The sequence below is a fragment of the Rhineura floridana genome, chromosome 9 (assembly GCF_030035675.1).
Source record: "Rhineura floridana isolate rRhiFlo1 chromosome 9, rRhiFlo1.hap2, whole genome shotgun sequence".
Lineage (NCBI taxonomy): Eukaryota > Metazoa > Chordata > Lepidosauria > Squamata > Rhineuridae > Rhineura > Rhineura floridana.
In genome coordinates this window covers 119,765,033-119,792,359 of record NC_084488.1, presented here as the reverse complement: position 1 = coordinate 119,792,359, position 27,327 = coordinate 119,765,033, and the positions used below count along the sequence as shown (strand labels likewise).

General features: G+C 45.2%; 1 protein-coding gene across 3 annotated transcripts; it reads left to right on the top strand.

Moving 5' to 3' along the window:
* Positions 1 to 1,515: 1,515 nt before the first annotated feature.
* Positions 1,516 to 24,540, top strand: PANK2 (pantothenate kinase 2). Of its 3 annotated transcripts, XM_061583485.1 has the most exons (7): positions 1,525 to 1,917; positions 12,817 to 13,169; positions 16,109 to 16,362; positions 17,459 to 17,635; positions 19,550 to 19,673; positions 23,131 to 23,256; positions 23,855 to 24,540. In XM_061583485.1, the coding sequence occupies exons 1-7, from the start codon at positions 1,668 to 1,670 to the stop codon at positions 23,903 to 23,905; spliced, it is 1,335 nt and encodes a 444-aa protein (XP_061439469.1). In that variant the 5' UTR covers positions 1,525 to 1,667; the 3' UTR covers positions 23,906 to 24,540. The 3 variants fall into 3 exon arrangements, 2 of the variants coding, with proteins under 2 accessions (XP_061439469.1, XP_061439470.1); XR_009757786.1 differs by lacking the exon at positions 19,550 to 19,673 and having other exon boundaries at positions 1,516 to 1,917; XM_061583486.1 differs by lacking the exon at positions 1,525 to 1,917 and having other exon boundaries at positions 12,937 to 13,026.
* The last annotated feature ends 2,787 nt before the right edge of the window (positions 24,541 to 27,327 follow it).

Sequence of the window (27,327 nt, the reverse complement as noted above, 5' to 3'; positions counted from 1 at the left end):
ATCTCTAACAGATGTAAATGTACATGTACTGCCTTCAAGGCGATTCCGACTTATGGCGACCCTATGAATAGGGTTTTCATGGCAAGTGGTATTCAGAGGGGGTTTACCATTGCCTTCCTCTGAGGCTGAGAGGGAGTGACTGGCCCAAGGTCACCCAATGAGCTTCATGGCTATGTGGGGATTCAAATCCTGGTCTCCCAGGTCGTAGTCTAACACCTTAATCACTACACCAGATGCAGCACCTCAAAAAGGATGTTGCGGATTTCGACAAAGTTCAAAAAAGAGCAACCAAATTGATCAGGGGAAAGGAGTGACTCCCTTTGAGAAAAGTTTGCAGCATTTGGGGATTTTTAGTTTAGAGAAATGGTGAGTAATCATTCCCAGAGGAGGCAGTGATGACCGTCACCTTGGAGGGCTTTAAAAGAAGATTGGACACATTCATGGAGGATAAGGTTATCAATAGCTACCGTCTACTAGCCACAATGGCTATGCTTTCCTTCCACAGTTGGAGGCAGCATGCTTCTGAATACCAGCTGCCAGGAGCCACCGGGGGGGGGGGGGGGAGACTGCTGTTGCGCTCAGGTCCTGCTTGTGGGCTTCCCATGGGCATCTGGTTTGCCACTGTGAGAACAGGATGCCAGACTAGGTGGGCCATTGGCCGCATCCAGCAGACATACTCTTTTTTTAGGTGCCACAAGATTATTTTTTTCTGCCACAGTATAGCACACTCAGCTTCATTCCTGAGTGTGCAGGGACAGGAGCAGTAAAAAAGAAGAAGATAGATCTGGCAGAACTAAAGCTGGTGGAAAGATGTACAGATGAGTAGGGTTGCCAAATGTTTTACTGGCTACTGTAGCTGTACCTGGAAAGGCACCTTCATGTTCTCTCCAAGGTAACTGGAACATCGCACGTCATAGATGTGTATCTATCCCCATGTCGTGACAAGCTACAGCTACTGAGGGAGGATCAATTCAAGTCGCCGTTAAAGGCCCAAGAGCAACCCACTACTGGGCGTGCTTGTCTGGATGTATTAAGGAGCATTGCTACAAGTATCATTCAGGTAACGTTTGTCAGGTGTTTCCAACACACTACAAATAATGTTTCTCTGTTTTTTAAAAAAAAGAATATCCCATTTGTAATCTGCATATGTAAATAGTATACTAGATGTGCATCTATACACCCCTTTCTCCGCACCAAATCTTTTTACTGGGTAGTCATGGATACTTGAAGTGCCAATCATCCCCCTGGTCCTGCCCTTCAGCCGAGAGCCGCCGTTCTTACTGGAGCGCGCGTCCGCCGCTCTTCCTTCTGACGGAGGCGGTTGGCTACAACGATTCAGTTTCACGTCCCGCCTCTTGAAGCCTGATCCCCCGCACCAGGCCCGTTGTTTAAGTTTTTTTTAAAAAAAATTGCTTTTGTTGTCAATCTCCTTAGGCGGACGACGTTAATTGGAGATATTTGTTATTTGCTCCCGCCCCATAAATATTGCCCTTATCCTATCGGACACATCAACGGTCGCTCTAGACAAAGACGGCTCTGATTGGTAGACGGTTGAAGGAACCTCATCTTTTCCACCTTCGCTAGGGAGTGGAGGGAGCGAAAAGGGCGTTTGGCGCAGGCGCAGTGTTTGCTGTTGGCGCGGCGAATGGGGCCAGGCAGCGTTGCGGATGGAGCCGCTGCAGAATGGAAGCGGCAAGGGGGAAGATGAGGCGAAGCTGCCGCCGCCCACCATCGAGACGGGACGCGAGGCCGGAGTCTCCGCGGAGCAGCGGCTGAGGCGAGGGCCTGCCCCTGCGGCCCCAAACGGGCGGCGGCGCAGTGGTGGGTCTGGGCGGTCGGAGGCCGCCGTGGGCCGCGAGGAGCGCCCTGGCCCCGCCTTCCGGCCGCGCCTCGACTCCTACCGCAAGAACCGCCCTCGTGAGTGACCGCTAGGGGGCGCTGGGCCGGAGGCGCGACTAGGGGGGAGGGGGCGGGGCAATGCCGAGTAGGGGCGGGGCCTAGGAGGGGCGGAGCGACCTGACTACTCTATCCGGACGTCGCTTAGAATCACAGAATAGTAGATTTTATAGGGGGGCTCTAAAGCCAACGAGTCCACCCTCTTGCTCAATGCAGGAGCATTAACATGAGCTCTTACTGCTTTTCCCATGCTTGTTTTTTTTTTTAAAAAAAACGGTATGGTTTTATTTTACATTTTTTTCTGCTTTTCTTCTGAGTGTGTATTGTACATACTTCCAATCTTCCCTTTCCATCTTATTTATTTTTTACTTTTATATCCCACTTTTTTTTTATCCAAGGAGTATAGTTGTCTCCCCTTTCCTCTGTTTTATCCTCACAACAACCCTGTGAGGTAGGTTAGGCTAAGAGAGATAGTAACTGGCTTGAAGTTCTGCAGTGAGCTTTTTGGCCACAAACTCCAGCCACCAAAATGTCAGATGAGGAGCAGAGAGACCCGAGTTCAAAGCTACACTCAGTTATGAAGCTCACTAGGCAACTTTGAGGCAGCAACACCCACCACTAAATCTCCCCACCAAACCTACCTCACAGGGTTGTTGTGAAGAGTCAGTGAAGTGTAGTTACAGTATCAGACTAGGACCTGGGAGGCCAGGGTTCAAATCCCTACACAGCTAAGAAGCTCATTGGAGAACCTTGGGACAGTTGCTGCCTCAGAGTTGTCTAGTGAGCTTCATAACTGAGTGTAGCTTTGAACTTGGGTCTCCCTGGTCCTCATCTGATGTTTTGGTGGCTGGAGTTTGCAGCTGAAGTTATTGAAATTGTAAGCTTCCTTAGGGTGGAGATCTTTTTTTTTAATTGTGTTATCTGTATGGCCTTGTGACCCTTTGGTTTTATGTATTTATAGTGCAGGTTTATACCACATCCTTCAATAAAATCCCCTGGGCAGCTTACACAATGTCAAAATGATTATATACTGCTCCTATTTGATATAACATTTTAAACACAAAGAACCCAGTGAGATAAAGTGAATGAAATTGAATTAAAAGGCTGAAAGGAAGGGGGGGAGTCTTCACCTAGTGCTAAAATAACATAAAATTTAAATGCTAAGCAGGTCTTCCTGGGGAGGGCACTCCACCGTCAGGGAACCACCACTGAGAAAGCCTTGTTGCTGATAGCCACTTGCCATTCCTCAGATGGCAGAGAGACCTGGAGATGAGAGCTTAGTGTAATGTAGGGACCACTGTCAAACTGTGAGCTTTTGCATAAAGTGGACAGCAGATACAAGGTACATTTATATACATGTTCATACACTAAGCCTAATAGAGGAAATGTGTCCCTAGATGAGATTTTAAAACAATTGACTTGCACATGGCATGTCTGATTTTAGTAGGTATGCACTCTTTTTAGATCTCATTTTGCAGGGCGTTTCTTTCTGGTTTACTGGATTGCTGTGTCCAACATTAAGCCAGAGTCATATTCGCTGTCCATTCTTCAAATCTAGTGAATGACACATAGCACATGCCATGGTAAACGAACGAACCTTTAAGCCACGAGACCCTTGTGTTTGCTGCAACAGGTTAATATGGCCATTCTTTTTGATTACACAGAGATGTCAGCAAGGTGGTGAAAGTGAAACCCTGGAACCCCTTGACTGCCTAAACAAGAAGTTGCTATCTCAGCATGGCAACCATGAAATAGCCAGCTCTGAATCTTGATTCTGTCCACAAATCAATTATTATAAAAGAACCTTGTGATTGTAGCTCAAGAGCTAGGGGGCTGGAAGTTATTCTGGTTTAATTAATTGAGAGTTGAAAAAGGTATTTTTTTTTAAGTGTAGATGGGCTAACCCAGCCTTTCCTAACCAAGTGCCCTCTGGATGTTTTGGACTACAGCTCCCATTAGCCCCAGCCAGCACGTGCTGGCTAGGAATGATGGAAGTTGTAGTCCAAAACATCTGGAGGGTGCCAAGTTGGGGAAGGCTGAGCTAGGGGAGGCCTTGGTGTTTCAACGAAAATGAAATGGGGTGCACTGAGGTGCAGACTGGCTGAATGTGTGCTAGTGGTCCTGAGTGGGGCATGCCCTCAGTGAAGGGGCGAAGGCATGGAGCGAGTAGAAGAGGGAAGGGAAGTCGCTTGAGAGTGGAGAAAGTGTGGCAAGCGGAATTAAGGGAATGATGTCATAGGGCTGCCTTTGTTGTGTAATTGAACGTTCTGGTTAATTAAGTCTGAGGAAAGTTGAAAGGGGTGTTGACAGTTAGCTGCGGAAATTATGCCCTGTTTGTAGAGTTCTAAGATATTCCCAAAAGCTCCCTACTTTTATTTTTCCCTACTTGATAAAATAATAACATCATTTCAAATTTCTTTGTTGCAGCTGATAAACTGCAAAGAAAATGGAGATCCTGGCATAGGGGTTGGGCAAATGTTTCTTTGGTTTAGCTCGTTTTATGCATCTCAGGGGTGTTGCTTGTTTGCATGTTCTTTATCATACAAGAATTGTGATAGACACAACCTGCATGAATAGTGCATGATCATTACGCACACTGGGGCGCATCTGGTAATCATATTGAACATCTCCAGTACTAGAGTGCGGCTACAAGTTGCAGTTTGGGATGTTCTGGAGGTTAGATTTTTTTTAAGTGAGATTTGAAGACATTCTGATAAATCTGGCTTTTTTCTCATTTGCTTCCTGGATTTTGAACCTTTGGGATATAAGATCCTCAAGCACCTTGGCTACCTGAAGAGCAAATCATTGTGTTTGTGGGGATCAGGCCTTGCCTGGGAGGCACAGCCCTGTCACTACATGTGTGGCTATTATCACGGTGATGTGGGCAGGGCTTTTTGTACATGCTGAAAGGCAGTCTTCTCTAGCTGCTTGACAGAGGTGGAGAGAAAATAAATGCCACTTAATGCCAGATATGGGACACTCTTTGTTTGATTCAAAAGTCATGACATCACCTCCTTCAATGGAACTGGGGGCCCATCCATAACAGTTCCTACCTCAAATTGTGTGGCGCAGCTGGGTCTATTCCTCCTGCTGTGAAATCAGCCTAGCCAATGGATAGGATAAAAGAGGGTATTTTACAATCCCTCAGGGGAGAGCAGCTTGAAGGTTGAGTCCGTTTTATGTGTGAGGCAGGATTGGAGTAACTGAGTCTGGAATTACTACTACAGTGGCTGCAAGACATCCTTATCTTCTGCCAAGAAACTGTCTTGGTTGGAGATAGCAGCCCATTCTACTCCGCCTTCCTCAAGCAGAATCGATGTATGCTCCATCTCTGGAGAGGCGGTGCAGAGCATGCACCCTAAAACAGAGAGAGAACATAAGAACATAAGAAGAGCCTGCTGGATCAGGCCAGTGGCCCATCTAGTCCAGCATCCTGTTCTCACAGTGGCCAACCAGGTGCCTGGGGGAAGCCCGCAAGCAGGACCCGAGTGCAAGAACACTCTCCCCTCCTGAGGCTTCCAGCAACTGGTTTTCAGAAGCATGCTGCCTCTGACTAGGGTGGCAGAGCACAGCCATCATGGCTAGTAGCCATTGATAGCCCTGTCCTCCATGAATTGGTCTAATCTTCTTTTAAAGCCATCCAAGCTGGTGGCCATTACTGCATCTTGTGGGAGCCAATTCCATAGTTTAACTATGCGCTGAGTAAAGAAGTACTTCCTTTTGTCTGTCCTGAATCTTCCAACATTCAGCTTCTTTGAATGTCCACGAGTTCTAGTATTATGAGAGAGGGAGAAGAACTTTTCTCTATCCACTTTCTCAATGCCATGCATAATTTTATACACTTCTATCATGTCTCCTCTGACCCGCCTTTTCTCTAAACTAAAAAGCCCCAAATGCTGCAACCTTTCCTTGTAAGGGAGTCACTCCATCCTCTTGATCATTCTGGTTGCCCTCTTCTGAACCTTTTCCAACTCTATAATATCCTTTTTGAGATGAGGCGACCAGAACTGTACACAGTATTCCAAATGCGGCCGCACCATAGATTTATACAACGGCATTATGATATCGGCTGTTTTATTTTCAATACCTTTCCTAATTATCGCTAGCATGGAATTTGCCTTTTTCACAGCTGCCGCACACTGGCTCGACATTTTCATCGTGCTGTCCACTGCAACCCCGAGGTCTCTCTCCTGGTCGGTCACCGCCAGTTCAGACCCCATGAGCGTATATGTGAAATTCAGATTTTTTGCTCCAATATGCATAATTTTACACTTGTTTATATTGAATTGCATTTGCCATTTTTCTGCCCATTCACTCAGTTTGGAGAGGTCTTTTTGGAGCTCTTCGCAATCCCTTTTTGTTTTAACAACCCTGAACAATTTAGTGTCATCAGTAAACTTGGCCACTTCACTGCTCACTCCTAATTCTAGGTCATTAATGAACAAGTTGAAAAGTACAGGTCCCAATACCGATCCTTGAGGGACTCCACTTTCTACAGCCCTCCATTGGGAGAACTGTCCGTTTATTCCTACTCTCTGCTTTCTGCTTCTTAACCAATTCCTTATCCACAAGAGGACCTCTCCTCTTATTCCATGACTGCTAAGCTTCCTCAGAAGCCTTTGGTGACGTACCTTGTCAAACGCTTTTTGAAAGTCTAAGTACACTATGTCCACTGGATCACCTCTATCTATATGCTTGTTGACACTCAAAGAATTCTAATAGGTTACTGAGACAGGACTTTCCCTTGCAGAAGCCATGCTGGCTCTGCTTCAGCAAGGCTTGTTCTTCTATGTGCTTAGTTAATCTAGCTTTAATAATAACTTTCTACCAGTTTTCCAGGGACAGAAGTTAAGCTAACTGGCCTGTAATTTCCGGGATCCCCTCTGGATCCCTTTTTGAAGATTGGCGTTACATTTGCCACTTTCCAGTCCTCAGGCACGGAGGAGGACCCAAGGGACAAGTTACATATTTTAGTTAGCAGATCAGCAATTTCACATTTGAGTTCTTTGAGAACTCTCGGGTGGATAGCTTTGGAGGGGGTAGCTTTTCTAGTTCTTGCCAGTTTTTTTTCCACTCTGAAAGCCTTTCACGGCGCTTGCTGTAGAGTTCCTTGTGTACACAAGAATCTGGAGAACAAGTAATTTTAAAAAACAGGGTGTATCATATATGTGTGGAAAGTGTGTTGTCCCTCAATGCTGCCACAGGCACTAAGCATGCTGTACCATATTCCTCTCTGCACTCTAGACTGAAATGCAAGAACTAGTTTGGCAGAAGAGGAGGGATGAGTAGCATTGGATTGCTGGGAAAAATGTAAATTCTCCGCCAAGGACATCCTAGCTAACGGAAAGGCAGGTGAATCTTCTTAAACAACGGCACATTTATTGTGCACTAATATGAATGGTTCTTGAAGGGCCTTAGCTCTGAGAATCTCTGAAGTAGTAAAAATGGAATAGTGGACCCATCAAGCAGTAGATTTGTGTAGAAGATCATTTGCGTATATCTGATGATTGTCAAGGTGGAAAGCAGTCATTTTTAAAGTGTGGGCCTTGACTTCTCATATTACCAGAACACTGCAGTGCTACTATGGTGTAAAAGAGAGCCCATAAATGGTGCATGTTGGTTTTGCACTGTTTTTTTCCTCCATGCAGCCTCTTCTGCACTCTTTTGAACACCTGCTCATTATTGTGTGAAGAAAGTACATTTAAACAGAAGATCTTGTTTGCACTGGTTTCTCTGATTTTGGCAGCACTTTCTGAAGATGCTATAGTTACAGTAACAGTGGCATGCCTGCATATGCAAGCAGAGGAAAAGGGATTTGCAGGCAAAGAATTTTTGGAGTATATGCTAAAAACGTGAAGACCAGCAATAAAAAAAAGGATGAGGAAACCTGCGTGAGAGCTGGTTAGACCCACAAGGGAGTTAAAGGAGGATAATGTGATTTGGGAAACACTGATTTTTCTTTTCTTTTTTGCATCTCTCTGCAGTGTGGAAAATGTAGGGTAGATACTTGTACCTTGACAGAACTGTTCTCACAAGGCAGAGCTCTAAAAGAGTCCACTAGCTGTCTTTCCTCATTGAGGAATGGTTCTTTCTCCTTATGAGAGGGTTGTCGCCTTATTTTTGTCTCGCATATTCCTTCCCCTCTGGTTCCTGGATACCTAAGCCTTTATGCCCCATGGAAGTTTCTTCAGCTGTATCTAGGTCAATCCGCTCTTTGATGCCACCAACCTCCTTCCCTTGTCTGTATTTAAGTGTAAAAAGCAATGGAAACCCAAGGCCGGGGGAGGAGGGGAGCCAAATTCTCAAAGAAGATTACAATACTATATTCAGTGAGGGCATCTCTACAATCACACAATTCTAGCTGAGCCCCACTCGCTGAAAGTGACCTCTGCACTTGCACGAATATAATTATAGTATATATATTCCGCATGGGCAATATTTGCTATAGAAAGCATGCCAGAGTGAGCCACATCCAAAATTTCCAGCAGGTGTGGTTTATGTTTGTGTAGAGTTCAAAGCCCCCTGGGCTTTGGGTGGTTTGCTAGAACCAGCTTTTGGCAGTTCAGTACTAGATTCCAGGTGTTGATTTTTTCCACGCTTCTGCTGGTAAGGTTTCCTTGGATCTTGCGTGCCGGTATCTTGGACCTTAGCCTGGACTGATGTAAGTGAAGGTGTGAGTAAGGCAGGCTGTAGGGGGAGACCCAGATGTGTCATCAAGATGGAGTTTTGCGTTATCAGCATTGGTTTCCTTGTCCTTAGTTCTCTCCTTAGCTTTTTGTACTAGCTTAGGACATTTGTCTAGCAGTTTAAAAAGTTTCACAAACTCCTTTTTTTTAATAGCGCATGCGTTTTGCATTTTTGACATTTTTAGTTTTCTTTAGGTTACTCTTCTTTTGGTTGCTACCCCCTCTTCTTTTAGTCACTTTCCTGGTTGTCGCCCTGTTTGACACAAGAGATGTACTTGTTTGCTCCCCAGTTTCACTTGGCTCCATTACTGAATCCACACTTTCATGTTCCAGGGCAGCCTTTTTATATATTTCAACCAGTGTAGTTAAAAGGTTGTTAAATTCTGAGAGAAAGGGTTTGATATGTTCAAGGTCCTTCAAAAATACAGCTTTCAATTGGCACTTATATACTTTCCCCATTTACTGCCTCAGGCTGTTTTGTTTCTTCAGGCCGAATGAAGGAGTCCTTTTTGCTTCCTTTCCCCTCACTGCAACCCAGCTCTGCAACTTGTCTTAGCATCAATTCATTTAATTGGTTATCCTCTTTAGGTTGCAGGGTTGGCCTGGAAAATGGTATGGTCTCAGCTAAAGCCAGCTCCAGTGCAAGGTTCACAGAGGATAAATCCTCATTTAGATCATAAATGTTATTTTTAAGGCCCAGAGACTAAGCGAGGATAGTATTCTGGGAGTTAGGGGAACGTGAGATCACATCTTCCACTGCCTTTCCTTCTGGCCTGCTTGTAAAAAACTGTAATTTTTGTTTGGCTTTTCCTTTGATTTAAAGGGATATTCCCAGCAAGTAGAGTAATTCCTTGGTCTCTATAGCCCATCCTAGTAAGGACCATTTTGTTACAAAGGTTGCAGGAGTTTTCCAAGGGTTTCCAGTGTTGATAGGGATAGTTGTAAATCACCAGTTAGCAATTAGCAAAGATGCTCATGGCCCTAGCAAAATTTAAATCTTAAGTTTGCTCAGTTCACTTTTATTTGTGCTGTCCAATTTACTTAAAGCTGTTGCGGCTGCCAGACTTCTTATCTTCCCTTCCGCTTTTCAATCCTCGAAGATTGCAAGTTCCTCCTAACTAATTATGTCTCCGTTCTGTTGTAGCAGAGTATAACAAAATAGCAGACCGGAAGATAAGCATAAAAGAATTGCTGCAATGAATTTTTCTTAGACTAGGAACCAAGTAAACTGCAATACATTGCTGAGCTCTCAGCAAATGCTCCTAGCCTCCTACTGCTCAGGGTGCCGTTTTCTGGCTCTCTCTTGACAGAACTGAAAAACTGAGGCAAGAGATTAAGTTCTCTAGCCTTATGACAAATTAAAATTACTGCGTCCAGATAGTATCCACTGAAACGTTCTTAAATGTTAGATATGCTTCTGAATTGAAGTTTCTGGAAACCGCAGGGGGGGAGAGTGCTGTTGCAATCAAATCTTGCTTGCAGGCTTCCCAGAAGCTTCTGGTTGGCCACTGAAAACAGGATGCAGCACTAGATGAGCCACTGGCCTGATCCATCTGCCAGGCTATTCTTATGTTCTTATGAGGAGTTCCAAAAGAATCTGTCCAAACTGAGTGAATGGACAATGAAATGGCAATTTAGGTTCCTTGTAATTAAGTATAGTATATTGTGGCAAAAAATAATAACTTCATATGAATGCTGATGGGTCTGATCTGTCAAGGGAGCTTGTCATTATGGCGGTTAGCTCGATGAAAACGTTGACCCAGTTGTGGGGCAGCTGTGATAAAGGCAAATTCCATGCTAGGGAATGTTAGGAAGGAGTTCAGAAGTAAAACTGCTGATATTGTCTTTATATAAATCTATGGTGCAGCCATACTTAGACTGCTGGGTGCTGTTCTGGTTGGAAAAATGAAAATGGACTGCCTTCAAGTCGATCCCGACTTATGGCGACCCTACGAATAGGGTTTTCATGGTAAGCGGTATTCAGAGGGGGTTTACCATTGCCTTCCTCTGAGGCTGAGAGGCGGTGAGTGGCCCAAGGTCACCCAGTGAGCTTCCTGGCTGTGTGGGGATTCGAACCCTGGTCTCCCAGGTCGTAGTCCAACGCCTTAACCACTACACCACACTGGCTTTCGCAGTTCTGGTTACCACAGCTCAAAAGGGACATTGAAGTAGTGCAGAAAAGGGCAACCAAAATGATTAAGGGGCTGGAGCAACTCCCCTAGGAAAAGTTGACGATGCCTGAAGCTTTTTAGTTTTGAAAAAAGGCTGGTAAGCAGAGGGGGGTAGATGATGTAGGTTGATAAAATAATGCATAGGGGTTTGGGGGGGGAGTGGTTTCCTCCCCTGTCTCTCATAATACTTCGTCCCTGTGTCATCCAATGCCATTGAACGGTGCGAGATTCAGGACAGACAAAAGGAAGAACTTGGTTAGAATATAGTTAAACTATGGATTGTGCTTCCACAAAAGGCAGCAGTGGCCACCAGCTTATATGGCTTTAGAAGGGGATTAGACAAATTCGTGGAGGACAATGGCTACTAGTCATGATGGTTGTGTCCTGCTCCCCCAGAATTGGAGGCAACACCAGTCACTGGGGAATTAACAGTGGGACAAGGCTATTGTCCTCGCGCTCTGCTTGTGGACTTCCCCATCTGGTTGGCTTCTGTGAGAAACGGGATGCTGAGCTAGATACACCTTTAGTCTAGCAGGGCTGTTCTTATGTTTCACCCAGTGCTTGCCTCCTGTCCATACCACTGCTGTGCTCTGCATGTGTGTTTATGTGGGATGGACGATGGTTGAAATGGCTATTAGTGACTGTCCTTTGCAGTCTGATGATCAAAATAGGGGGTGGGCAACCTGTGCCTGTCAACCTATTTTGAAAAGTCCTCTGCAAGAGCCCTGTCCTCCTCCAACAACCCACTGGGTGAGAAGAGGTGGAAGGGGAGAGAGAAAAGGGATGACCAAGAAAGAAAAGGGTACCCTTGGCTACTTTAGGCTCTGGCCTTGCCAACTGCTGGCAAGTGCCCCCCTCTGCGCCCAACAGATTACCCCAGAGGCAACGTGGCCTTCAACAGAAGAAAGGTTTCCCCACCCCGATATAACTGTTGTAATTCTTTAGGCTTAATAGCGTGAATCTTTGTAAATCTGTAAGTCGGGATTTCTGAAAGTCCTCTTAGAAATCCTCTATTTTAGTATTTTTTCTGTTCATGGCAGCAGAGGAAGTGCAGGAGGCTGAGTTTCTCACCCTGCCAAATGTACTTGTTCTGCTAATCTAAGTCATTGTGCTAGAACACCAGAAATAGTTCTTCACACAACCATTTGTGTGTGCTTGTGCTGGAGCTCAGCAGCATTGTGCGGGGGAAGAAGACTGTTCCCTGAGCCATTGCTTCAGCTTCTGATGTTGAGAATCGAGTGATCCTAGTAACATCACTTGCTGCCACTTTAATCCTGGATTACTGATTGTTTGTCGATAGCAGGGTTTGTTATAAATGTAGTTTACAATCTTTATCCTTAGTGCTGTTTATTTTAATGAGGCTATTCAGGAACGGTTGGTATATGCACTTATACAGTATATATTTAGCAAACAGGCAAGCCTTGGCAGTTCAGAAGTTGGGATGCAAATGTAAAAATGATAAAGCAAATACTGTTCAGATAAATTCTTTATAGCAGACTTTTCAAGGCTTCTTAAACATTGAAATGGACGTGAATCAGATCTTCCACATCTGTCTTTGGAAATAAAACTAGCCATTTTGTCTGGGGAAGGCATACATAAAGTCTGTTGGCATTATATTTGAAGTCTGTTTTATGACTTGGCCCTCATCTTTAGACCCCCTTTCCACTCGCCAGTGTTCAGCCTCCTTGACCAAACACACTTCCTGTCTTACATCTGCTTGCAAAGTCTCTAATTCAGCCTTTCCCAACCAGTGTGCCTCCAGATGTTGTTGGCCCACAACTCCCATCAGCCTCAGCCAGCATTGCTAATGGTCAGGAAAGATGGGAATTGTGGTCCAATAACATCTGGAGGCACACTGGTTGGGAAAGGCTGCTCTAATTGATGGGGCGTTCGTGTGCTGCTGATGAAATGTTTGTGAACATTCCATGACATCATAACAGCTCAGCGAGTGGTTGGAATGGGCCCTTATAAGCAGATGGTGGCAGCCAATGTTTAGCCTGCTTTAAAATGTACAGTGTGACACCACCTCTATAATGATCCTTTCCCTCCCTTATTCCTTTTAGTCTTTCCTTGGTTTGGCTTGGATATTGGAGGGACTTTGGTGAAGCTTGTTTATTTTGAACCAAAAGACATTACCACGGAAGAAGAGGAGGAGGAAGTGGAGAATCTGAAAAGCATTCGGAAATATCTGACCTCCAACACCGCTTATGGAACCACAGGCATTCGGGATGTCCACCTTGAGCTGAAGGACCTTACGCTGTGTGGACGCAAAGGCAATCTACACTTTATACGCTTTCCTACTCATGACATGCCTGCTTTTATTCAAATGGGCAGCGAAAAACACTTCTCAAGCCTCCACACTACCTTATGTGCCACAGGAGGTGGAGCGTATAAATTTGAGCAGGACTTCCGCACAGTATGCAATTTTTGGCTTATATTCTCTTAAGCTGCAATAGCACATGGTTAAGAGCTTGCAGAATAGAGGCTGTGTGTGCATTCAATAACCTCTGCAATGACTCTCCATTGTAATGCCTTTGAGGCAGCCTTGTTTCCTGATTTGAGGTGAAGGGCAATGCAAAATTGGTCTACACACCTCTAAAATGGATGTTTACTGGCTGTAAAACTTTTAACATTGGCCTGGCATTCCCTGAAATGATACTTCCACTAATAAAATGGGGCAATGAAGGTATCAGTTAATACTGCCAGCTACCGCAGCTCTGTCGTTGCCATTTCTTCATGGTCTTAACACAACTTTCGACAACTTGGTGCTCTTCAGATGGTGTTGGACTACAGCTCCCATCAGTTGTAGTCCAACACCATCTGGAGGGCGCCAGGTTGGCAAAGGCTGGCGTAACGTGTTAGCTTAGCTGATTGAAGAGTGTAGCTTGTAACGATTGTGGTGATGAATGTGATAAATTGGTGAAAGGTCCCTGCTTCTGTGGCGTTACCACTGGGTTGCATGTTTTTGTGTACATGTAGAATGCTCTTACAGAACCATGTTTGAAACACTTTCTTAGATAACTAAAAACCAGGGAGGGGAAACAGCAGTGAAAGGAGTTCCTTTCCATCCCCTCCACATCCACTGGCAGCTGTTCTTCATTCATTAGGCAGGGGTGCTGGTTTGAATCATGCCTGTTATTTCACTGTGAATCATTGGAATTTGGAATATCCATCAGACACCTGCAAATCTCCGTATTTTTTTTAAATCATGTTTCTGGTCCTCGCAGCATTGGAAAGAAATGTTGGAGAAAAATGAGGCCCACCTTCTTCCATCACGAGTACCTTGAAACTTGCCACAATCGAGGATGGGGGGGGGGAGTAGGAGAAGTGTGTGTCCGTGTGTACAGTAGGGCTCCACTCATACGGGGGGTTACGTTCCGGCCCCCACCGAAAAGCAAAACCACTGAAAAGCGAAACTCATTCAACAGAATGGTGTGCAACGCCCGAAAACTGCCGTAAAAGCGGAACAAGCGCAGTATGTGTGGGGCTTTAATTGCATCTAATTGAGACCGTCGCATTAGCGAAGCGCCGTAAAGCGGGGCCCTACTGTATATATACACATATATATGGGAAAGGTTGTAGTTGAGTAGAAGAGCACATGCTTTGCATGCAAAAGGTCCCAGGTTCAGCCCTGGGCATCTCTGGTAGAGCACAGAAACACTCCCTTTCTGAAACACCAAAGAGCCATTGCTAGTCAGTGTAGTCGTTACTGAGTTCTGGCAGAGCGTTAGTCTGCCTGCGTATGAAGCAGCTTCCTGCATTCCTCACTGGTAGAACATCTGCCTTGCTTGGAGCAGCCCTGCAGTGGAGAGCCATGGATGGCTTGCTCCTCCCACTGGCTCCACTAGGCAGGGCTATGCAAATTAGAAGCTTGTGTCTACTGAGTTTGAGGACATACCCCCCTTCCTTCCTTCTTCGCCCCAGAACAGGATCTGACGGCACTCTGCCAGTTTTTCACTACAGGCTTTGCAAGCTCTTAGCCGTTTTCCCTTTGCTCCCCTCTCTGGTTCTCAGGCTTTTTTAGGGAGAGGGGAAGGAGACACTGCGGTAAGAAGTGTTTCCTTCCCACTGTAAGGCATCAGCTTTTTCTGAGAATTTTTGGGAGGCGGAATTTGGAGGAACAGAAATGCTCCCCAGGCACATTGTGTAGCACACCTGCTTTTGTTATGCATAAATTAGTCTGGGGGGGGCATTTGGCTAGAGGCCACTGGGTCTTTCTAACTTCTTGTTCCTCCACTGCTTCTTCTCTCATCCTCAAATGTTATGTAGTCTGATGTTATGTAGTCTGCAGCTGCCTGTCCTCTTTTTTTTTTTCAACTGCCAACGGTGGAACTATTGGGGAATCAAGACTGCAACACTGTGACCAAATGTCAGCGCAGCTACCAGTGTTTGCTGTGAGACAACCTAGCTGATGTTCACTGGCCAGAAAAACCCAAATGTGCCCTCCCTGAGGACTGCAGTCTCTACCCCAGTTCCTGTGCCCCATTTCTTCATTTGCCTTGACTCCTCTGTTAGTTTGTAATGACTTAGTTTAATGGTTTCCAACTCCACTCCCCCCCCATGAACCATTTGAAAATTGCTGAAGGTTTTGTTGGACCACTTAATGATTTTTCTGCCTGTTGTAGCAGTTGTAATGTGCTGTGTAAGACCGTGTAATTTTGGATTGTGTTTTTATTGCTTTTATTCCTTATATATTGTATTTTATTGTGTCACAGTTTGTATTCTGTAGAATTCAATCTATAATGCAATAAAATATAAGAAATAAAAGAAACAATAATACAATTACAAATCTGTATAAGTATTTAATGGGGACATGCTGCAGACCATCTCAGTGAAGCTCACGGGCCACAGACAACAGTTTGGGAACCTCCGAGTTAGGCTGCAGTCCAATACATGTCTACTCAGAAGTAAGTTCCATTGGGTTCAGTGGGACTTACTCCCAAGTAAGTCTGTATTGGATTGCAGCCTAAGTTATTTTTCCCCTGCAAGGTTCCTCAGTGATGCTTAAAAACACATCAAATTAATAAAAAGCAGTGGACTCACCAGTCAATTTACAATAAGCAAAAAAACCTCAAAGCCCTTTCATCAAAGCAAACCATTGTTTATTGGCTGAGCGCACCAGTATAGAGTTGAATAAATTGTTTTCACTTGCAATGATGCTGGTGAACTTTCGGGCTTTGGGCATTTCTAATATTGGACATTGAGGGATTTTCCTTGCAGTAGGTCATTATCCCTGAGTGATATGCATAAGAGAATAAGGAAGGAAACCACCATGAACTGCTTGAAGCCATCTTCCCATCTCTCCTAGAAGTGTTTTAGTACCTAGTTTTCTTCAAAGCTTCTTTCTCCAAACAGGTGAGTGACCTCCAGCTTCGCAAAATGGATGAGCTCGACTGCCTTATTAGAGGAGTTTTATACATTGATTCGGTTGGGTTCAACGGACACTCAGAGTGCTACTATTTTGAGAATCCAACTGATCCCGAGAAATGTCAGAAGCTCCCCTTCAACTTGGAGAACCCCTACCCTCTCCTTCTGGTGAACATTGGCTCTGGGGTCAGCATCTTGGCTGTCTATTCCAAAGACGATTTCAAGCGAGTCACTGGGACCAGGTGAGGCTTGAAAGCATTGCCCTGTCATTTTCAGATCTGCTAAGCGAGTCCAGTCCGTAGATCGGTGACTTGCAATCCCTGGACACGATTATATGAGACCGTGTGGCATCGTATGGCCATGTGTATTCACTGCTCGTAAAGCAGTTGTATAGTGTAGGGACTGAGGCTGGAGTTTGGGGCACCTGGCAGTAAGGCCCGTTAAACATGATGGGACTTATTTTTGAGAAAACCTGCATGGGCTTGAGCTGTAAGTGTGTGAGCAGCTCTCTTGTTCTGTTCTGTTGAATGAGGGGTGTAGTCATCCAGGGTCTTGGAGTCTTAAACCCCTTGCTTTTTGGGGAGCAGGGTCAAAAGGGTGGTCCCTATGTCTCCAGCATACTATGAGCCAATCACCATAGAAGGGGAGTGTATTAGCTACTGAGAAGAGTCTTCTAACATCCCAGGTTATGGTCTGAAGGCACATGTGGCCAGCTCCCTGCTGAAGCTAAGCAGGGTCAGGTCTGGTCAGTGCCTGGATGGGAGACCACCTGGGAACCATATGTAAGCCGCCTTGGGTTTCAATCATGAAAAAGAAAGGCGGGGTAGAAATGTAATAAATAAATAACATGCTTTCTTGTCCTTTCCTGCTGATTGAAGCCAATTGGAGTGAAAGGAAATAAATTAGCTACTGAGAAGACTCTTCTCAGTAGCTAACACTCTCCCCTTTCTTGCTTATTGGCTCCTAGGGATGTCTGTTGTGGGAAAACGCATGAATAACTATCTCATTCTCAACCCAGCAGCAAAAACGAACGGATGGGGGGGGGCGTGGCTATGACTATCATGAAAGGACCCTGCACTTCTGAATTTGCCACTATACTAGTGTTTAGAATATTTTAAAAAGCACGGATTTGCCATGTTTGCACATCAGCCCGTCTGAGGCTGGTGTGGAGACTGTAGCAGCCAGCAGGATTAGCTTGCTGATTTCATTTTCCCTAGGACTAAATTGCAAAGTTGTTTTCTTGCCTGTTGTTTCTCTGTCTTCTCCCACCCTGTCCAGCCTTTTCATTGGGCAGCAGAAATTATTTCCATGTCTGTTTTTGTTTTTGTTTTTTGCTAGCCTTGGAGGAGGAACCTTCTTTGGTCTCTGCTGCCTTCTGGCTGGCTGCTCCACCTTTGAAGAAGCTCTTGAAATGGCATCCCACGGGGACAGCACCAAAGTGGACAAATTAGTGCGGGATATTTATGGCGGCGACTATGAGAGATTTGGACTGCCTGGTTGGACGGTCGCATCCAGGTGAGGCCTCGCCTGCAGCTTATTTAGGGAGCATGCTACATTTCTAAAACGATTTTCTGTCTGGCTTTGGCAACCAGGGAAGGGGTGGCTTCTGCTGTTGGAGGTGGTATGGCTCTGAATACCAGTTGCAGGGAAGCAGAAGTGGAGAGAGTGCTGTTCCTCTTGGGTCCTGCTTGGGGACTTTGCATGGGCATCTGGTTGGCCGCTGGGAGAACAGGATGTTGGACTAGATGGGCCCCCTTTGGTCTGATCCACCAGACAGACTCCACTTATGTCCTTATGATTTCTAATTATTGTCGTGGGCTGCATTTAAATGCTGTTGCCTGCCCTGAATGTTTTGAGATGGGGTAGGTAAAATTCAAATAATCAAAACTTATGTTAACAATGGAATAGAATGGCTTTTGTCTTCCTTTTTTTTTTTTTTGCTTTGAATGCATAGATTCATGCTTGATCCCTGGGTGTTGGGTAGCAGTACTTGGACAGACCTCTACTGGAGAGATGGGTCGTCCATTGCTTTCTTGTGGATCAGTTAAGAGTTAACAATCCCGGCTCAGTGAGCTGTTGCTTGAAGAACAAGGAACCACCTTGCTTTGCCTGATGCTCTTTCTGAAGCTATGCTGAGGATTATCCAGCTCTTCCAGAAAGCAGTTGGAAGATTGTGGTGTTAACCCCCTTCTTCCTCACCCAGGGCTTCGGGAGTGGTTCCAAGTAGAGGCAGGACGTTTGCTAGTGTGGAGAAGTGCCCAATAAAGCTTCCTTGAGATGATACACAGAATCATAGAATAGTAGAGCTGAAAGGGGCCTATAAGGCCATCAAGTCCAACCCCCTGCTCAGTGCAGGAATCCAAATCAAAGCATTCCTGACAGATGGCTGTCCAGCTGCCTCTTGAATGACTCCAGTGTCAGAGAGCCCACTACCTCTCTAGGTCATTGGTTCCATTGTCGTATGGCTCTTAACAGTTAGGAAGCTTTTCCTGATGTTCAGTCTCGAAATCTGGCTTCCTGCAACTTGAGCCCATTATTCCGTGTCCTGCACTCTGGGATGATCAAGAAGAGATCCCGGCCCTCCTGTGGGTGGCAACCTGTCTTCTCAAGGCTAAACATGCCCAGTTCTTTCAGTCTCTCCTCATAGGGCTGATCATCCTTGATCATCCTTGTTGCAAAATGGCAACTGGTAGCAGTGGGATTCAAATTCACGCTCCTGACGAAACTGGAGCCTTAATCCAGTGCTTTGGATCCCTGAGCCACTATCTTCCTTATACATTGAATGTGGGATTTCTTTTACATGCACCCCATGCCATATTTTGTATCCCTTTACCCACAACTTTCTGTCAAACTGGCAGTGGCATTAGACTTTTAATGTTTTCATTCTTGAAGTGAGTGGCTCTGCTTGTTTTCTTTGAAGGTGCTATATTATTTATTTATTACATTTATATCCCACCTTTCCTCCAAGGACCACAAGACGGTGTGCATGGTTCTCCTTTTCCCTATTTTATCCTCACAACAACCCTGTTAGATCTGTAGGTTAGATCGAGAGACAGTGACTGGCCCAAGGTCACTCAGTGAGTTACATGGCTGAGTGGAGATTTGAACCCTGGTCTCCCAGGTCCTAGTCAGACATTCAACCACTGCACTGCACTGGTTCTTGCATTTTGCTCTGTGAGTACTTGTTATGGTACCCTTGCTCTCTGGCTGTGGACTGTTGTGGGGACGAAGTGTGGGTGGGATGATCCTGTGTCCTCACAGAGGGGTTGAGCTAGGCGTCTATTCTAATCTAACCCAGTTTGTGATTCTACATCTGGAAAAACATCTGGAATTCCCCTCTTGCTTTCACACTGTTTTTGTGTGTTTCTCTTGTAAAAGGCTTTTAGGGGGAGAAATATACATTTTTTTTGTGCACAATTTCCTCTTCAGCTTTGGAAACATGATGAGCAAGGAGAAGCGAGAGGCGGCTAGTAAGGAAGACCTGGCGAGAGCAGCCTTGATCACCATCACTAACAACATTGGCTCCATAGCACGAATGTGTGCGCTTAACGAGGTACAGCAAGAGAGGCCTAACCCCCCACTTGCATGGAGGAGCCTGACGAGGGAAGTGCGTGTGGGTCGGGGGCTCCCAAAAGCATTCTCTGCGTTTGCACGGCATTGTAAGCTAGAATTTCTTCACCGTGATACGTTGTGAGCAAGCAGCGTGCCGGTGTATGCCGCCTGATCGTTCCTAACCTTGGCTTCCCATTACATCTGAATGAAGGATGGTGGCTTGTTGCTCCCAAACAGGCCACAGCCAGCAATTACTGTGAGCCATTATTTGTGGTTGGTTTGCTGATTTTGGCTTCTTGGTGAGCAGCAAATCTCGATCCCTGGATGTAACCGGAAGCCAAAAATTCCTGGTTTGTTTCTGCTGCTCACACCAGTTGTTGTTTTTTTTGGAGGGGGGGGGAGTGGTAACACACTGTGCACCAGCATGCTTGCTGCTTGTTCCAGGGCTGTGGAGTCTGAGTTGGAGTTGTGGAGTCGGAGTCGGGAGCAATTTTGGGTGGAGTCGGAGTTGAAGGTTTGGCGTACCGACTCCACAGCCCTGCCTTGTTCACAGTAACCCCCAATAAGTCTGGCTTAGCAGTATGTCCAAATGTGAACGATGAATGAATAGCTGTCCTGTTGCTTTGGTGTAAGAGCGTAAGAGTTTCCCGGAGGGCAGGGTGGGAGGGATGACATTCAGGCCCCACAATGCACTTGGGTGGAGTGACGCCACTAAGCCACTTCTTGTTGCTGCCAAGGTGAGCTGAGCAGGAATGACTAGCATGTCAATTGTTCCCAGACTTTCCCTCCCATAGACCCCTTGAAAATGATTGACGGTCTTAGCGGACCACTTAATGGCTTTCCTGCCTGTTGTAGCAATTATAGTGCGCTGCGCTGGACGCTGTGTTGGTTTTATTTTATTGTTTCCTTGTTTTGTATTACGGTTTGCATTCCGTAAAATTCAAATTGTAATACAATAAAGCACAGTAAAAGAAGCAGTAAAAATAAAATTTAAAGTCAATATGGACATTTAATGTGGACATGCGACAGACCACCTGAGAATCACGCACCACAGTTTGGGAACTCCTGTAGTATGGGATATTGTAAACTAATTGCAAACCAAGCTAAATGACGTTTCCAGATTTCTAATGAACTTGACTGTTTGGGAACAGTACAGAGAGCTTCCATTTTCTGAGGGTCTGCAGGAGAGAATTTGCTGTTTCAAAAGGGATAAAACTCCTGCCCTCCCTGCAGCAAAGAGATCGCAACTGGCACTCCAAGTGGAGGACTTCAGTTGAGGCAGATGGAGCATGCCAGGTAGTGATCCGTCCTACGGCAAGAGTCGCTGCAGCTCTTCCAGCTTCCAGTGTGGTGCTACCTAAGCTTGGGGCTTTCAGCTTCTTTACAGTGCTGCCTTGTTGCAACCATGTCAAGCAGCATTGTACAGGGCTATGAAAGAGCCAAGGGCTGTTCATCTGTTGCCCTGGGACATCCTTTGCACAACTGGATAGCCTTCCTCAGATCCTTGACCCCAGACATCAAGCAGAGCTAGCGTGGACACTCCCTGCCTCTGTAACCCATCACCAGATAATAGCAGCTTAGAAGAGAGGCCTTTAGGTGGTAGCTTGGCAAGGAGGTGTGACGGATGTGTTGGAAAACCAGAGACAAAGGTGGCAGAAAAGGGTTTAGAGGAGGAAAGTGTAAAGATCGGTCTTGAAGCCAGGACTTCAGCTTCACCTGATTTTAATTGCCTGCCTTAACCCCCGGTCTTAAGGTGAATAGCTGCTTATACTTGTGGCTTAGAAAAGGACACGAGAAGCTGATGCATAAATTCCATCCGCAAGGTAGCTTCTTTCTACAGCTACCGGATAAGATTCAAGGTACTGGCATCGGTACTCCCATTTGGAGCTTCCTCTCACTACGTATCAGACAGGTTCCACTGCTGTTGTCTTTCCAGTGCCCGCTAAAGATGTTCTTCTTTCAACAAGCCTTCTGAAATCTTTATGCCGGTGGGGCTCCGTCTTGGAGTTGATTTTGTGTATGTGGTGGTGTTGTTGCTTAAACTTTAAAAAAAATTTTTATAGATGCAATTGTTTTATATATGTTATACTGTCAATTGCTTTGGGAAGCCTTATGGGAAGGAATTCATAAATGAAATGAATGATAATAATACAGATAATGCGCTGGTTTATTTCTGCTCTAGTATCTGAACTTCATCTGCTCCTCTTGAGTCATTCCGCTGCCCCTCCCTTACTGGACACAGCTTCCCCTGTCCTTAGATCCCAGTTCCACACACACCCCTCCACCAAGACAAACTCACCACCACCTTGATAGAATGCATACTAATAGTTAATGTACTATGACTGACCCTTGCCGATCTGCAGTTAAAATGTTTGAGTGTTCTATGACCTCACAGTAGCTCAGCCAGCAGTGAAGGCAGGATCTTAGAGGCAACCAGTTTTTAACTTTTTCATAAGGTGAAAACTAGCAGAAAACCCTGGGAATTGCAGGTCAGTCCTTTTGCTGAAATAACTGTTCCTATCATTCCGAATCCTTCCCTGTCCCTCATTATCTAGTTCTCTATCCTAGCTTGCCCCTTTTTGCTGCGGGGCTGAAATGGATCCTTCCACAGCCTTGCTGATGCCATTCTCAGCAAATGATCCCTTCAACCCCCACAATCTTCAGCACTCTTCAAGTACATGAAAGGTTGCCACACAGGAGGGCCGAGATCTCTTCTCGATGTCCCCAGAGTGCAGGACACGGAATAATGGGCTCAAGTTGGCAGGAAGCCATATCTCGACTGGACATCAGGAAAAACTTACTAACTGTTAGAGCCATACGACAATGGAATCAATTACCTAGAGAGGTAGTGGGCTGTCCGACACTGGAGGCATTCAAGAGGCAGCTGGGCAGTCATCTGTCGGGAATGCTTTGATATGGATTCCTGCATTGAGCAGGGGGTTGGTCTTGGTGGCCTTATAGGCCTCTTCCAACTCAACTATTCTATGATTCTTTGAATCTGTTCTGCCTCCTTTGGACCACCCTTGTGCTCTCTAATAAATGTTCACAGCCTCACACAATAACCAACGGGTGTAAAAGAGACAAAATAGGGGCATGAAAGTCTTCATTCCCCCACCCCCCCACCCCAACCATGGAGGCCTGAAGAAGGTGGAACCAAGTAGAAATAACCTTCCAGCTTCTGAGTTTCTGAGATTTTATGGCCTATTCCAGTGATTCTGCTGCTAACTTGGAAATGTAAAGCAGTGTGAGGGAATCAGGTGATGTGGTGCTTTACCTAAATTACCTGAAAATGTTGGTTATTGGGTAGAATAGATATTGGACTAGTCCAGTAACACTTGGGAGGGCAGCAGGTTGGCAAAGGCTGAACTAAATCATATAAATGGCAGTACATGTTCTTAGCATGTTCGTTACTCTGAACAGAAATAGCAAGAGTCTAATATGCCTTTCCCTTCTTGCAGAACATTAATCGGGTGGTTTTTGTGGGAAACTTTTTGCGTATCAACACAATCTCAATGAAACTTTTGGCTTATGCTCTGGATTATTGGTCAAAAGGGCAGCTGAAGGCTCTTTTCCTGGAACACGAGGTAAGCGTTGCATTGCAATGGAGGCATCTTCTCTCAGCGCACTTTTTTATTGTTTTCACCTTAATTTCAGTGCTGTGGTAATTAAATTTTGACAGTTTAATAATCTTGAAACTCTCTGTTTGTAATTCATTTAATAATTGGGTATATATATATATATATATATAAATTTTACTGTGACAAACTCAACCAAAAACCAAGCCTACTCACACATGCAGAGGTACTTCATCTGAATATAGAGCGGTGGGGATGGACAGATGAGTGCTGGAAAGGGAGCTAGATCTCCTCTGGCCTTGGAGAAGGTGTGTGATGGGGACTTTGATAGAGATGTGAAGGCCCAGGAAAAAAACAAGTCCTTTCCCCCCACCCCCACCCCCCAAAAATCTCAATTTTTTCCCAGGTCTTCACATCTCTAGTCTTTCCCACTTCCCTGTCTTGATCACACATCGCAGTGTTTTTTAAAGGAAATCTAAGCAAGCAAACTTGGCCTTTATAAAAGCTTTTAATTATTTAATATGCTGATCCTTGATCTTTGTGGCAAGCGTATTTTGGCAAATAATCTGATCCACTGTATTTGAGCTGGTTTTGTTTTTTTAAATAGGGTTACTTTGGGGCAGTTGGCGCTTTTCTGGAGCTTTTGAATTCATCCTGATTCGATGTGGAGTCTGGACTCGTGTTGGCTGCTGGCGATTTCTACACCAAAGGGAAAATCTGTATTCATTTAGTTTTGTTTGAAAAAAGAAAAGAAAAAAAATCTATAGTCTCCTGACAAGTAACAAAGTAATTGTGTGTGACCTCTTCAATCAATGCGGAGAAGAACAAAGGTTGTTTTTTTAATCTGAATATAAACCAGTTTATAAGAAGCCTATATCTATTCATGCAAATGTGTGGACTGACTGTACTTATCTCACAACTGTTAAACTGTCTTGCTTTGAGCAGCTCACGTTCTGTAAATTTTGAGGGCACTGAAGGTGGAGGCGTGTATAGTTTGGCGATGATGCAAGTTGTGCTATTATGAAAACCACCCTTCACTGACCTGGTGCCCTCCAGATATTTTGGACTACAACTGCCATCAGCTGTGCTGGCTGGGGCTGATGCGAGTTGTAGTCCAAAACATCTGGAAGACACCAGGTCGGTGAAGGCGGCTCAAGACCTATTTTAAGTATTTTTCTGTTTTGTTTTCTAATCTTGTATGAACGTGGAGAGCTATGTGAATTTTCATCGCAGCCCTGAAATGTGTAGGATATCAAAACATACTTGAAATATTAAATCTATTTTTTAAAAGAATGGTTTGTAGTCTTTATTTGTGTAAAGAAATAGAGGAGAGGGAGGCGGTAAGAGAAGGATTTAAGGCTGCATTCCTAGTTGAGTTTACAGCAGCATGATCTTCCACCTTCTAAAGATCCCATCTTGGAAACCTAGGAGGGTGGTGGTCAGAAACCACTTTTGCTGGTGGCAAGTCACTCAGAAAAAGAAAAGGTTGATAGGGTTTTGTTTAACAGACTGAAGACCTGTCTTTGAACACAAGGGCGGGAGATTTTAGGCACCACGCTTTCTCCAAGCACTGATACGATACACAAATAAGCTCCTCAGTTCCTGGTTTTGGTAATGAAGCATCCAGATGTAGCAGTAGACAATTGCCACTCTTGGCTCTCCTGTGAGAATATTGAGTGATTTTTCCCTGTTGTGATACCTTGATGAGCATTACCACCTATAGTCTTAACGCAGGAGCGACTAACTCTTTTGGGGCAGAAGGTCACTTTGACCCATGGCCAGTCCTCTGAGGGCTACATAACTGGGCGTAGCTGAAATGGAAAACTAATTCATTTTATTTTCATCCAAAGTCAATTTGTTCCCTTACTTAATCCCCTCCAAATGCATTCTATTTGCATTTACTTATTTCTTTTATTTTATTTATTAGTAACTGATTTCCCCCCCTCAAAGCCTCTTCTCCCTCACCCAAATTTGCCCCAAATAAATTTATTTTTTCTCACCAATGTGAGTAATAGGTAATGCTGATTTCATTACTTCTATTGTTTATATTAAGTGCTAGCTTCTGAAGGCATCACAGCAGGAGAAACAATGCAGGCAACAGTGAACAGAAGTAAATAGGCTGCTAATGAGTAGCACAGCATTAGTAACAGCTTCCCTGGAAACAGCTACAGGAAAGATTCAATTGGATGTTTTGGGGGTTTTTTAGAAGCCCCAATTGACTTGAAAGTAGCAAAAATTACAGGAGAGCACTTGGGGAAACCTGGGAAATGGAAATGGACTGCCTTCAAGTTGATCCTGACTTATGGCGACCCTATGAATAGGGTTACTTGGTAAGCGGTATTCAGAGGGGGTTTGTCATTGCCTCCCTCTGAGGCTGAGGGGCAGTGACTGGCCCAAGGTCACCCAGGGAGCTTCATGGCTGTGTGGAGATTCGAACCCTGGTCTCCCAGGTTGTAGTCCAACACCACTACTACTTCACTGCTAGTGAAGGTAATTAACCAAAAAAAAGGGGGGTCGCAAAAAATGTTTAAAAAAGGCCAGAGAATTGCTGGGTGGCCTACATGGGCCATATATAGGCCATGGGTTAACCCCCTGTGGTCTAACTGAATGGGGCAGATCATAAATGCATTATAGATGGAAAGGGATGGAGTTGTGTGTGGCATCTGACCACATTGCATGGTTATTACGTTTGATCTTGAGCTCAGCTTTGCTTTGCTTTTTTCTTCATTGTTTCATGGCAGATGCCCAGCTCAGTTAAAAACAACCTTTTTGAAGGAGCCAGGGTCTTCAGGAAAGTCAGCAGTCTTTACAGTGGTGATAAGTTTCTGGTTAATGAAAAGTAGGTCAAGGGGAACTTCTGTGCTTAAATAGCTTTGTTTTTCATGTTTTATCATTAGTAAACACAGCACATCCTATTCAAAGGCAGCAATTGTTGAAGAAGTAGGACAGTTGATTGATGGGGGTACGGAATTAGAGCAAGTGAGGGGACAGCTCTTCTTCCATCATTGGAGTCATGCAGTATGTTTCTGAATTATCAATTAGCGGAAACCTCAGGAGGGGAGAATGCTGTTGTGTTCAGGTCCTGCTTGCAGGCTTCCCGTATTATTGTATTTTATCTCTTTTAATGTACGTTGCCTAGAGTGGCTAATTGCCAGATAGGCGACAAACAAATTAAATATTATTATTATTATTATTATTATTTAGTTGGCCACTGCGAGAACAGGATGGTAGTTAGGCTGTGGACCTGATCCAGCAGCCAGGCTCTTATGTGGTTATGACTAGAAAAGGAAGTGTGTTGCATTTTTGGGGAAATCATTTCCAGAGGGTTGGAGAAGATGAAGAGGTGGGTAATCTGGCACAAGTAAAGAGGGAGCAGAGATTTTTCTACTGAAGGCCATCAGTGACTTTTAATATAAAGGGAGTAGAAAAAGAGGAAGGCCAAACAAGCAGGGCTGGTTCTAAGGGGCGGCCAGGTGGGGCACTGTCCTGAGGGCCCCTGGAGCTACATGGGTCCCTCCGCTCCCCTTCTGTGATCCGTGGCAGGAACCGCGGATTGCAGGACAGGAGGAGCTTCTGAGCTGCCTGCTATCCCCAGCTTCACCTACCTTTCTGCTGGTTTTGCAGTGCGCGCAGGGTTGCCATCAATCAAGATGGCAGCCGAGGTTTCCATAAGGGGCTGAAGCCTTTGCCGCCATCTTGGTTGATGGCAGCAATGCACACATGTGCGTGCCATCAACCAAGATGGCGGCAGAGGCTTCAGCCTCTTACGGAAACCTCGGCTGCCATCTTGATTGATGGCCATCCTGCGCTCGCAGTGTGCGCAGCCACAAAAAACAGCAGAGAAAGGTAGGTGAAGCTGGGGGATGGCAGCAGCTCGGAAGCTCCTGTCCTGCGATCCACGCTCCTGCCGCAGATCGCGGAAGGGGAGCGGAGGGGCCCGGGGCAGGCTGGTGCCCAAGGGCCCTGGCATGCCTGGAGCCAGCCCTGCAAATGAGATGGATTAATCCCATAAAGGAAGCCACAGACTTGAACTTACAAGATCTGAACAGAGTGGTTCATGACAGATGCTCTTGGAGGTCG